Source organism: Mirounga angustirostris, unplaced genomic scaffold (assembly GCF_029215605.1).
Source record: "Mirounga angustirostris isolate CCGP_5_RB_7025 unplaced genomic scaffold, mMirAng1.0.hap1 SCAF_5, whole genome shotgun sequence".
In the NCBI taxonomy this organism is placed as follows: Eukaryota; Metazoa; Chordata; class Mammalia; order Carnivora; family Phocidae; genus Mirounga; species Mirounga angustirostris.
Window position 1 is genome coordinate 178,617,131 of NW_026991713.1, and position 12,069 is coordinate 178,629,199.

A 12,069-nucleotide genomic window follows, 5' to 3' on the forward strand; every position below is an offset into this window, starting at 1 on the left:
GATCATGACCTGAGCCGAAGGCAGTCGCCCAACCAACTGAGCCACCCAGGCGCCCAGTGTGTGAGTTTTCTGCCGCTGCTGTAACAACTTACTACAAACGTGGTAGCTTAAACAACACAAATTTATCGTCTCACAGATCTGGATGGAGGTCAGTAGTCCAAAATAGTTTTCCTCAGCTACTTATCAGGTGTGGGCAGGGCTGCGTTCCTTCTGGAGGCCCTAGGGGGAAATCCATTTTCTGGCCTTTCTAGCTTGCAGACGCTTCCCACATTCCTTAGCTGATGATGGTCCCCTTTCTCCAGCAGCCATGGGCCACGTCTTTCTCGTGCTGTCATTTCTTTGGTTCCCGTTTTCTTGTCTACTTCTTCCACTTTTGAGGACCCCTGGACTACATTGGGCCCACCTGGATAATCCGCAACCCGTGGCCTATTTAAAGGTCCACCGGTTGGCCACCTGAATTCCACCTGCTACCTTAGTTCCCCTTTACTGTGGAAACAACAAATTCAGTTTCCAGGGCTTAGGTTGTGGACCGCTTTGTGGGGGGAGGGCGTGTTAGTGTGCCTTGAACAAAGTAGCTGCCCTGGGGGTGGCATCGCTGGCTCATGGGTGTACACATCTTTTGTTTTAGCGGACACCCACACCTTATCCTCTGGGGGCTCCTACCAGTTTATTCTTGTGACTGTCGAGGCCCTATTAAGAACATCATTTCCTCGTGACCTCCTGGATGCTAACTACCATTCTTATAAACTCCCTTCAGACTTACAAACATTCAGAAAGTGTTTCATTTTTGTTTGGACTTCTTTTCCTCCGGTATTAGTGGAGTTTAGTTTCTTGTCATAGTTTCATCTTGTGTGGCCTCTCTGAACTGACTCACCGTTCGTATCTCTTGCCCCTTTTCTTAGGAGTGTGTCTTTTTCCTTATAGATTTGTTGCGTTTCTTTTTTCATTTTGAACATAGACCCTTTGGGGATTTTATGTTAAAATTATTACTATCACAGTGCCCAGTGGGAACATCCTGTTCTCTGTGCAGGATGAGATTTTATTTCAGGTCCTATTTTGAGGTTTTGAAGTTCAGCAGTTGGGACATAGGGTAAGAATGGCAGGGGATGAATGTGATATATGCTTGACTGTGTAATTTGAGTTTTTGAGATTGCATCATACCCTGATAAAAATACACACAAACGACAAATGGCCCCACTTTCTGCAATCCAATGGACCTAAACTTGTTTTAGAACACGGGAGAATCAGCTTCACTTCTGTTGGAGTGGCTAACTTGATGGCATTCCATACATTCCATCTGGTTAGGAAGCTCCCAGCCATTTGTCTCCTGGTTTTCTCTGGGGTCACTGCTGAGTTCTTCTTATCATCCAAGCTCCTGCACAGGGGCCCCCACCTTCTCTGCATGCCTGGGCGATTTCCTTGGTCTCTCGGCCCCAGCCACCACCCCTTGCCTGCTTTTTCTCTGGGTGTACATTCATCAGAATTCATTGAGCTGTCACATAAGATGTATGCATTTGGGTTAAATTATACCTCAAAGTGCGGTTTGCATTCGGGAAAAAACTCTTCCTGTCCATCCTCCTCTCATCATTGTAAACTCTCAGTAGGCAGAAATTATTATTTTTCTTTACCTCCCAGGATCTAGAGTAAGATCTGCTCTGTAGAAAAGGCTTAAATGTTTCAAAAGAATTTTTACTGTAAGTCTTTTTAAGGATAATACCACATTTTAATTTGATGATGATAGCTGTAGAAATACTATTTAAGTTTGCTTTATTGGTCTTTAAACTCTCTCTCATATAGACGTACACAATTTGCAAGGTAAAAATGTGTCAATTTGAAGAAAGAGGAACTGACTGAATCACTATTGTGTAGAACAGATTTTGCCAGAATTTGTGGTTAGCAAGAAAGTGATGTGTTCTGGGTGGGGGAATTCTGTTTTGGTATTATTTTTTCCTTCCTAAGAAAAAGGCAACACAAAAAGAGATGTTTGCCCATCCCACTTGCTGGGGAGAGGCTGAAGGGGTGGCCTGTTTGTGAGCAGGGCCGGCTGGAGGCGCAGGGGGAATGCCTGGACCCCAGGGTATGTGGAGACCGTGACTCTTGATCCTGTTACCCTCTGAGGAACTGCAGTGTTTTTGCTGTGTGTTTTTATTATAGAATCACTCAAAAACCATAACCAGACTTCAGGGGTAGAGGCTCTTTGTTAAAATAGTCAGGATTAAAATATCTTGTAGCACCGGGGGTCCAGGATGGCCTGAGATGCATGTTCTGTCAGTCGTTTGACTTACAGGGGCCTCTGACGCCACACTTCACATTTTCTATTGGCTGGGTGGCTGGAGGGGAGCACATGGGCTGTTTCTGCCTGTGGAGCCGGTGGTCGGTGGGGGTTTTCGAGGACTCCTAACCAGTTTGGAGGTTGTGTGCTCAGCAGAGGTGAGGGGAAATTATGTGATGCCTCATTAATTCCAGGGAAGCTCGGTGTGGACTGGAGAGGCTTGTGGGTTAGGTACTGTCTCCGAGAAGTCCGTTTACACGGGTCTTCCGAGGATCTTTCCTAACTGATTTGCGCTGGTAGAGTTTGTTTACCGCAAGTCTTACGAGTGAGTTGTAATCAAACCAGTAAAATTGCACTGTTGTATGAGAATTGGCTCTTGGAGGAGAATGTTGTTGTACAAGAACGTAACTGCAAGTTTGAACATTTTATAAACGGAGAACTTACCCATAATCCCACCACTTCAACACAACCGCCGCATGTTAGCGTGCACTTGACTTGTGAGCGACAAGGTGCCGGCCATATGCGGCAAATGTAGTGCGGTGCTGGAAATGTGTTTTCCTTCTGACTTTCTTAACATTTCTTTTTCCAGTTTATTTTATTGTAAGGTTAGGATATATCATATATGTACAAAAGATGTATTAATTGACCTTTTATTATCAGTGAGGCTTCCAGTCAACAGCAGACTGTTAGTAGTTAAGGTTTTGGGGCATCAGAAGTTACATGTAGATTTTCAGCAGTACAGGGCGTGGGGTTGGCGCCCCTAACCCCCATGGTGCTTGAGTGTCAACTCTATTTTCTTTTTCCCATGCATATGTTTTTTACGTGGCTATCCTCAGTGTATATACCCTTTATAGCCTGGTCTTTTCACTGAACATTCTTTTTACCCTGGTAAAAATAGCTTTTATCGTTATCTGTTGAATGCCTGCATGATAATGCATCAAGCTCTCTGTTGTGTTTCTAAAGTACTAATGTCATACAATTTGTGTTAAAGATACTCTTGCCATATGTTTTTCAGAAAATGATTCTTTTAAATTGAACCAATGGTAAAACTTGTCCTTAAGGGGCGCCTGGGTGGCTCAGTCGGTTGGGCGACTGTCTTCGGCTCGGGTCATGATCCCGGGGTCCTGGGATCGAGCCCCGCATCGGGCTCCCTGCTCAGCGGGCAGTCTGCGTCTTCCTCTGCACCACCCCCATCATGGTCACGTGCTCTCGCTCTCAAGTGGGCGAATAAAATCTTTAAAAAAAAAAAAAAGTTAAACTTGTCCTCCAGTTTGCACTTGGTACAGGAAGTCTGTCTCCCACTAAATTAGTTCCCCACCTTAGAGGTTATGGCTATTATCAGCCTTGCAGTTGAATCAGAGTTTCTGTAAACTCGGTTATCCGGCTTTGAGAACTGGTAGATGCCCTTAGGTGACCGGTTCAGGGACTTTTGCAAATGTCAGAACTGAGTCCCCCCTTCCACTGCTGAGGGTGTCCAGAGAAGCCAGAGAAAACACACATTTTGGTGACTCCAGTTTCTGTGAAGTTAAAAAACATGCAGAATTCAACTCTGTCGTGTAGGGGGATGCTTCCTTAGGTGATAAAACTATAAATGAAGAGCAAGCAAAATACAATGAAAAGTAGGCAGTGGTCGCTCTGGTAGGAGAAAGGGGGTTTGACCTATAAGGGATACAGGGCAAGTGGGGGTTTCAGGTGCTGGTGGTCTTTTAATTTTCTGCCTGCTTGTGTGTTTGAGATATAATTTTGTTGCACTGTCCATAGACGTGTTACACCCCTTTCTGTGTGGGTGTTATCTATTTCACAGTGGAAAACATGGAGGGAAACCCCGAAATCCCAAGATGTCACGTGCATCTGCTAACGATGAGGCTTGCCCAGCAGAGGTGGGTGCAAGGGGTCTTGTTTTAAAGTAGTTTTGTAGGCATTTTGAACTCTCTCGGTTTCTACTCTCTAGTTAATTTTGGAAATGCATTTGTACTGAAATACATGTTTTATTGTGTCAACGTCCACTCCTAATGGAGAATCCTGAACTGAATCAGCAGGAGACACCCCCCCCGCCCCCCGCCGCCCCGGCTTCCACTGTTTGTGATGTCTGTGTCTGAATATTATTGGCGCTGGTGAGTCCAGCCGTTTCGGTGGCCCCTGGGACCCGCAGGACTCAGACCTTAGGGCTGCTGGCCTGTGTCACCGCTGGAGAGCTGTCTGGGGACCTCACCTGGTGTTCTAGAATGTCCTTGGCCAAAGCCATCTACTGTAAAGGAGTGCGGCGATAGTCGTGACTTAGCGCTGTTAGTTGTCTTTGGGACAGTAGGGTCACCTCACGGCTCCTGAGAAATGCCACTCACTGCTGGGTTTTTGCGCCAAGGGGAGATTGGAGATTGCATTTGTAGCTCTTCTGAGGAAGGTCTGTAGGTGCGGTCCTTTATCTCGTGTCTCAGGTGTGCCGCTGATCTTCCTTCTTAGCCAGACCGAGAAGGTGGGGGTCTCCCGGAGCCTCTGCAGCGTTTAGAGGTTAACTGTGACCTGTGGAAGTGGCGTGTTTCCCGAGATGGACCGCGTCACGGGTGGAGGGTGTCTTTTGCCTCCTCCCGGGAGGGGCTTCCACATACGGCATTCTTTACGGTGCAGAGTACGGGTCATGTTGATGATGAAGCCTTGCAGAGCGCTTCCTGTGTGTCAGACGCTCTGATGGGGCCTGATGGAGGAGATGCCGTGCCCTTCACAGTAACCCTGCGAAGTAAGTAGTCTGTCACCCCCACTTTACGGGTGGGGAAACCGAGGCGGCAGCAGTCCCGTCACTGGCCCGGGACCAGAGAGTGGGATTCACACGTAGGTGAAGCGTGTGGCTCTGGTTCGGAAGTGGCACATGTCACCTCCTAGCCTTCACTGGGATAGAGATGCACTTAGCCCTGCTGGATATTTTGGAATATTTTCACTTTCACGGCAAGAGATCGTAGAAAACCTGAGACGCTTTCAGACTGAATCACCCAGACCCGGGGTGAGGGTTTGAGGAAAGAACAAAAAACCAAAATCAGATTGAATTTAGTTAAAAGAGAGACCATGATTCTTTTTGGAATTTTGAACTCCTTCTTTGTAAGTTATTCCAAGATTCCGCATATTAGCTAACATAGTATTCCTTTTAAACTCTGGAAAAAATCACTGGGCCTCCCCACATGTAAACATTCCAAAAGTGAGAGACTGAAGAGGTTTTTTGAGGAATAGACCCAACTTGAATGGGGCCCTTTCAGAAGCAGGTTTGGTGAGATTCATGGAGAAACAGATCTGGTGGCCCCTGTGCTGGTTCTTCTTGCTCCAGTTTGAGTCAGAGGAAATCATCTGATAGGTGACTGTTTTTGGCACTCAGCTTCAGTTTTGTGATGTCTTCAGGAAACAGACCCGTGATTTTTTTTTCCCCTCTGTGGTTTGGTCTCTTGCATCTCCCTCGGAAAGGGGTAGCCCCTCATAGCTGAGGATGTCCTAATTGTGTGTGAGTGGCTCACATGTGTCCCTGAGATCCCAGGGGCCAGCCACACGTGGTTAGCACGGAACTTCAGGCGTCATTCGGGTCTTGACCGGAGCAAGATGCCTCTGTCACGGTGTAGAACCCAGCGCTTGCGGCGGCGAGCACGCCAGGCCTGCAGTTCGTTGGGTCTGTGGTTTGATCTGGAAGCTTTGTGTCTGGTCTGCAGGTCCTTGGGAAAAGAAAAGCTTGAGCATCAGGCACCATGCTAGATGCTTTCACATACCTTCTTAAAAAAAAAAATTCTTGCAGCCAGACAGTGATGTCCATGGTATGGTCCCCATCTTAGGGACGAGAAAACTGGGTGCGGTGAGGGAGGTGAGCTGTTGGCCCATAGTCATACAGGAGTCGGGGATGTGCACCGAGCCCATCTGACCTCTGGCCCCGGGCATGGGGTGTGCCTGTTCCTGCTCCTCTCCCCGTGCGTCAGGGAGGGAACACGGGATTGGGCGTCATCAGGTAGCGTGGTGCAGGTTCTCGCCCCGAGACTCAGCTTGCCAGCTCTGTGACCCTCGGGCCGGCCCTGCTGCTAGCTGAGCTTCGTTTTCGCATCTGTAAAATGGGAGCAAGCACCTGCTTAGAGGGTTTTCTAGGACTAAGGAGATGTTATGTAAAGCATTCAGTAAGGTTCCAGACACAAAGAGGTTTCATTGGGAGTGGTCCTGGTTTGAATGGTGGGGTGTACTGCACACAGCTGTCCGGATGGCTGGCTTCATCCCTGCCTTTGAATTTGTGGGAAGACTTAGGGGAGTGGGGAGACACATTTATTAAGGGCAACTCTGTTAGCATCTGGGCATTCAGCAGCTGCTTCCAGTTCTGACTTGTAGCTTCATGGCCATAGGGGCGACAGGGACCCCATGGGCCTCTGGAAGTTTCTTTGGCAGTGTTTGCCAGCTAGACTTTTCTGCTTGTGCCCGGAACAACCAGAGGATTTCACAGGTGGATGATTTTTCCCCTTCTTCATAGACACCTTTGTTCTAGATTGCAAGCCATCCGTGTTCCAGGCACGGCGCTGGCGTAGAGAAGCGGTTTGTATTCACAAGCTGAGAGAAGCTGAGAGAAGAGGGGGAATTCATAAAACATGTTTAACAGCTTCACTGAGCTCTCATTCACACACCACATAATTCTCCCATTTGAAGTATCCAGTTCAGGGGTTTTAGTATATTCACAGAATTGTGTAGCTGCCACCGTCATCAGTCTTAGGGCATTCTCATCTCCTCCGGGAGGAACCCCGCACCCATTATCGTCAGTCTTCATTCCCCAGTCCCTCTCCTCCTAGCCTAGGTGGTGTTTGATCTTTCTGTCCCTACAGATTTGCCTCTTCTGGGGATGTCATGTAAATAGAAGCCTGTGGTATGTGTCCTTCCGTGCCTGGCTTCCTTCACTGAGCATCAGGGTTTATCCACGTTGTGGCACTGACCAGTGCGCCGTGACCTTTTATGACTGCATAGCATTGCATTGTGTTGAGACTGTATTTTACTTATCCATTCATCAGTTGGTGGACATTCGGGCTGTTTCCACGTTTTGGCTGCTGTGAATAATGCTGCTGTGCACGTTCATGCACACGTTCTTGTGTGGACATATTTTTCATTCCTAGCAGTGGAATGACTGGGTCGAATAGTAACCTCTCTTTAACCCTTGGAGGGATTGCTGGACTGTTTTCCAGCAAGTATGAGCTCTCCCAATTTCTCTGTGTCCTCACCAACACTTGTTATTGCCTCTTTTTTTTTTTTTTTTTTTTTGGTGCCTGTCCTTTTGATTATCGCCATTGTAGTGGGTGTGAAATGGAATCTCATTATGGTTGGGCATCTTTTCGTATTGGCCTTTTGTGTATCTTTTTGGAGAAATGTGTATTCAAATCCTTCTTCCATTTTTAAAATTAGGTAGTTTGTCTTTTTAAAAAAAAACATGAGTTTTTGGAATTTCTTTTTATATTCTAGACACACACCCCTTATCAGATCTGTGATTCCTCCATGTTTCCCCCCATTCTGTGGGTTGTCTTTGTGCTTTCTTAATGGTGTCTAGCAGCAGGACAACCTTTAATTTTGATGAAGTCCAATTGATCTCTTTTGTTCTTTTGTTGTTTGTGCTTCTGGTGTCATGACTAAGAAGGCTTTGCCTAACCCAAGGTCGGAAGACCTAGTTCTATAGTTTTTGCTAAGAGCTTGTAGTTTTAGTGCTTTCAAAGTGAACCCTGGACCTGAATGTTTTAGTTCTCCTGTATGGTGTGAGGGAGGGTTCCGGCGGTGTTCCTTCGCACACGGAACACACAGGTGGCATGTACTGTGTGCCACCCCCATGCCCAGCAGCGTCGGGGAGCCAGAGTTCCCGGATGTGGGGTGGGGAGGTGGTGAATGTTCGGGTGTGGGAGGCCCTCGTGGATGAGACGTTGAGGAAGCTCAGCAAGGAGATTCAGCCCGGAGAGTAAGAAGGATCCCTAGACTCTTAGCAGGGCTTTGGAAACACTTTACCGTTACAGGAGTGTTTGAACTGAACTTTGGAGAGGATTCAACTCAGAAATTTTCGGCTAAGAAGTACCAGAGGACTTGGAAGGACCTGAAGAGATTGTTTATTTTTACTTTGCTTCAAGGTAAAAACACTTAAACAATTGCAGGACGATGAAAACTTTTCTCCTCTTGCTGTGCAGGTTGACTATCCATATGGCGTGTTATGGCTTTATATAATCCGGGTTTTTGCCTTCTGTTATTTTGGGGAAGAGTGGATATAGCTGAAAATTGGCAGGGAGGCCATGGTGGGGGTGGGGAGGTGCTGCTGGCGTGAGGCTGTCCCTGCTCAGGGCTCAGCATGGTGGCGCCTGTTGAAAGCCATCCTCTGCATTACCAGCTTTTACTTCTCGCCATAGCTCACTGAGGCACGGTTCCTGTCACTGGTGGGACCTTGATGAGATTTGTTGGTGCGGGCGGAGCGGGCCTGCCTAAGATAGCGAGCAGGCCTCGATTCCTGTATGTGGCTTTCTTGCTCACGTGACTTTGATTCCTTTCACTGAGGCGGCGAATGATTCTTGAGCACTTACTGTGTGCTGGGTGGGATGCCAAGTGTGGACAAAGGAAGGAGGCCTGCTGTCCTGGAGTGGATGGTCTTGTTGTGGGACATGGACAGTTTTCAGAGGTACTGAGCCAGTGACATGTGCTTGCACATGTCGGGAGTGGGGAGAGGGTGCAAGTTGCAATTGTCACTGAGTACCTGTCACGGGAAAGTGGTGGTGGTACCAAGATTCGAAGGTGAAGGAGTTGGTCTGTGGGTCGCTGGGGAGCGGGTGGCCCTCGCGTGAGCCAGCAGACAGGCTCTAAGCTGCAGGTCCTGCTGTGGCTAAGGAGAGGTGAGCAGGGGGGCAGCAGGACTGGAGTGTCTGCCGGCTGAGAAAGGAGAAAAGAACAGTGTTGGGGGGTGGTAGGGGTGGATTTGAGGAAACTTTGCATTAGGCTCTATTCCCCTCCGTGATTGCCGTTCTGATCCACAGGTGGGAAGCTAAAGTTTTAGTTTTCTCTCTCTTGCTCTCTCTCTGTCTCTCTTTAGAGCAAGCATGTGTAAGTGGGGGCAGAGGCAGAGGGAGAGAGAGAATCTTAAGCAGATTTCTGCACTGAGCAGGGAGCCTGACATGGAGCTCGATCCCAGAACCCAGGGATCATGACCCGAGCTGAAGCCGAGTCGGACGCTTAACTGACGGAACCACCCAGGTGCCTGGTTTTATCTTTTTTTTTTAATTTATTTATTTGAGAGAGAGAGAATGAGAGAGAGAGCACATGAGAGGGGGGAGGGTCAGAGGGAGAAGCAGACTCCCTGCCGAGCAGGGAGCCCGATGCGGGACTCGATCCAGGGACTCCGGGATCATGACCTGAGCCGAAGGCAGTCGCTTAACCAACTGAGCCACCCAGGCGCCCAAAAATCGCTCTGGGGAGGCCGTGAGGAGCGGGTGCTGGAGGTGGGCTGGAATTGCATAGGAAGGCCTGCTGGGAGGGCAGCAAGAGTCTGCAGAGGCGCCGGGCCGGGCGGCGGGGCCCAACTGCAGAACATTTGCGGGTTCAGTCATCAGAGCTCCCCGGCTGACCCACCGTGGGCGTGGAGGATAGGGAAGATCTTCACATTTCGGGCCCAGGCGACAGGCGAGTGGCTCAGGAAGGGCCGCCCCAGTGTTCTTTTTTTTTTTTTAAAGATTTTATTTATTTATTTGACAGAGAGAGAGAGAGACACAGCGAGAGAGGGAACACAAGCAGGGGGAGAGGGGGCGGGAGAAGCAGGCTTCCCGCCGAGCAGGGAGCCCGATGCGGGGCTCGATCCCAGGACCCTGGGATCATGACCTGAGCCGAAGGCAGACGCTTAACGACTGAGCCACCCAGGCGCCCCTTGGTTTTATCTTCTTAATGCCACTGTGGTACATCCATTAGATTACCAAGGTCACTGCACCAACGCTTGGAAGAGGGTTTCTGAAGAAAGTCTTACTCCACATGTGTGTGTATAAAAGCCATCCAGGGAAATGTCCATTAGGAAAAAAAATGTAACATTCTCTAGGAATTGATGCTAAAGACAGAATAAAAAAATACAGCAGAATGTTTTGTGAATGAGGCTATTCTTCATGCATTTTCAGTAGCAGGGAACAGTTAACGGGAGAATGGCTCCCTGATTTTTAGTTGCATACCTGAGATATTGTGCAGTCACTACAGGTAATAGTTTTTAGGAAGACAGAATAGTGGTTGTTATGTAAAAAATCAAGATGAAAAGGTGATTTACCGGCAGGTGTGGGGGAGAAGCGTTACGGAACGGTGAGGGGAAGCGGGTGAAATACTGAGTGGCCCGGGTGTGAGGCAGCCGGACCTCTTGCTCACGGGAGTGCGATGTGGCTCAGTCACTCTGGAAGACTGGCCACTCTGGAAGTATTGGCCAAGCCGCACCTGGGAAGCCCTGGGACCCAGGGACCTCACTGTAAGGACCGTACCGAACAGAAATGAGCGTACGTGCCCACCACACGACGTGGGCTAAGCGCTCCTGGCCCTGCCGCGCGTCCTAGGAAAACCTGGGACCAGCCAGGTGTCCAGCGGCAGAACCAGGAGGTAGACTGTGGCCTGACCACACCGTGTGGTCTGTATCGGGGACACGGGCGGGCATCACACATCATGCGGAGCAGAAGCAGGCAGAGTTGGGGGGACTTACAGCTTGATTCCACTTATGTGACAACAGGCGAAAGTCACGTGTGGGGCTGGAAGGTGGCAGTCACCCTTGGGGGGCGTGGCCGAGATGGAGAAGCGGAGTGTGGGGAGACTGTGTGTCCCGTCTGTCTGGCTGCCGCCACACTGCTGTGCATGGAGCTGAGCGGAGTTGATATGTGCACTTTTCCGGACACGTGCTGTGTTCCAGGATGAGAAAACTCAGACAAAGGGAATGATTATGTTTCTTGTATATGTGAAAGACGATACTCGCATGCACTTTACGGACGCGTACGGACACTGAGAAAGCACACAGGCCTGCCTGCGAATGCTGTCCATCGGCTCTAGGGCAGTGGCCACTGTCAAATAGGAAAGGGGGAGGTGGTGGCGTGCCTTTGTAACATGTTTTCTGTATTTAACACTTTTTCAGAGGAAAATATGGCACAGTGTTATCTTCTGTGAAATCTCCGTGGTGGATACATGGATTCTGATATTTTCTGTACATTATGTACATTTGAAATATCTCACAATGAAAACAAATGTAAACGCATTTATAAAGTACCTAAGAACAAAGGTTGAATGAAAGGAAAACAGTGTTCGTGGTGATTGTGTTATGTGAGTGGCTAAGAGCTTGGAGGTTTTTGCTTTTACAGAAAATTTGAAAGAGAAACATGGTCATGTACACACATGGAAACACACTTTGTGTATAAAAAAATCCCCTGTATGTCTGTTGTGGGTGGGGAGTTATATGCAAGGGGAATCAGATGTGTGCCCGCTGTAGGGGGGAGTGGTTTTCTTTCTCTTTTCTTTTTTTTGGGGGGGGGGCGGCGCAGGGGCAGAGGGAGACAGAGAATCTCAGGCAGCCTCTGCAGAGTGTGGAGCTGGGTGCGGGGCTCAATCTCATGACGCTGAGATCATGATCTTAGCTGAAATAAGAGTCGGACACTTTACGGACTGAGCCACGCAGGCGCCCCTGGAGTGGTTTTCTTTATCTAAAAAATGTCGTCATGGTACATAAAATAAGGTGGTAAGAGAAAGCCACATCCGAGGGGTAGCAAAGCTGAGGCCATGAGAGTTTCTGTGTATCTGAGCTCCGAGTTAGGGGTCCGCCACCCCCC

General features: G+C 48.7%; 1 protein-coding gene across 8 annotated transcripts in view; it reads left to right on the plus strand.

Annotated features, from left to right (window-relative positions):
* SNX8 (sorting nexin 8) overlaps window positions 1-12,069 on the plus strand; it is a 37,440-nt gene that overhangs the window by 2,060 nt on the left and 23,311 nt on the right. For 6 of the 8 annotated variants that reach the window (XM_064593421.1, XM_064593419.1, XM_064593416.1 and 3 more), the window contains exon 2: window positions 8,269-8,379. The exons of the other annotated variants lie outside the window; for them this stretch is intronic. In XM_064593421.1, the coding sequence (XP_064449491.1) occupies window positions 8,269-8,379 (111 nt within the window). The remainder of the gene's footprint in view (window positions 1-8,268; window positions 8,380-12,069) is intronic. 8 annotated transcript variants of the gene reach the window in all.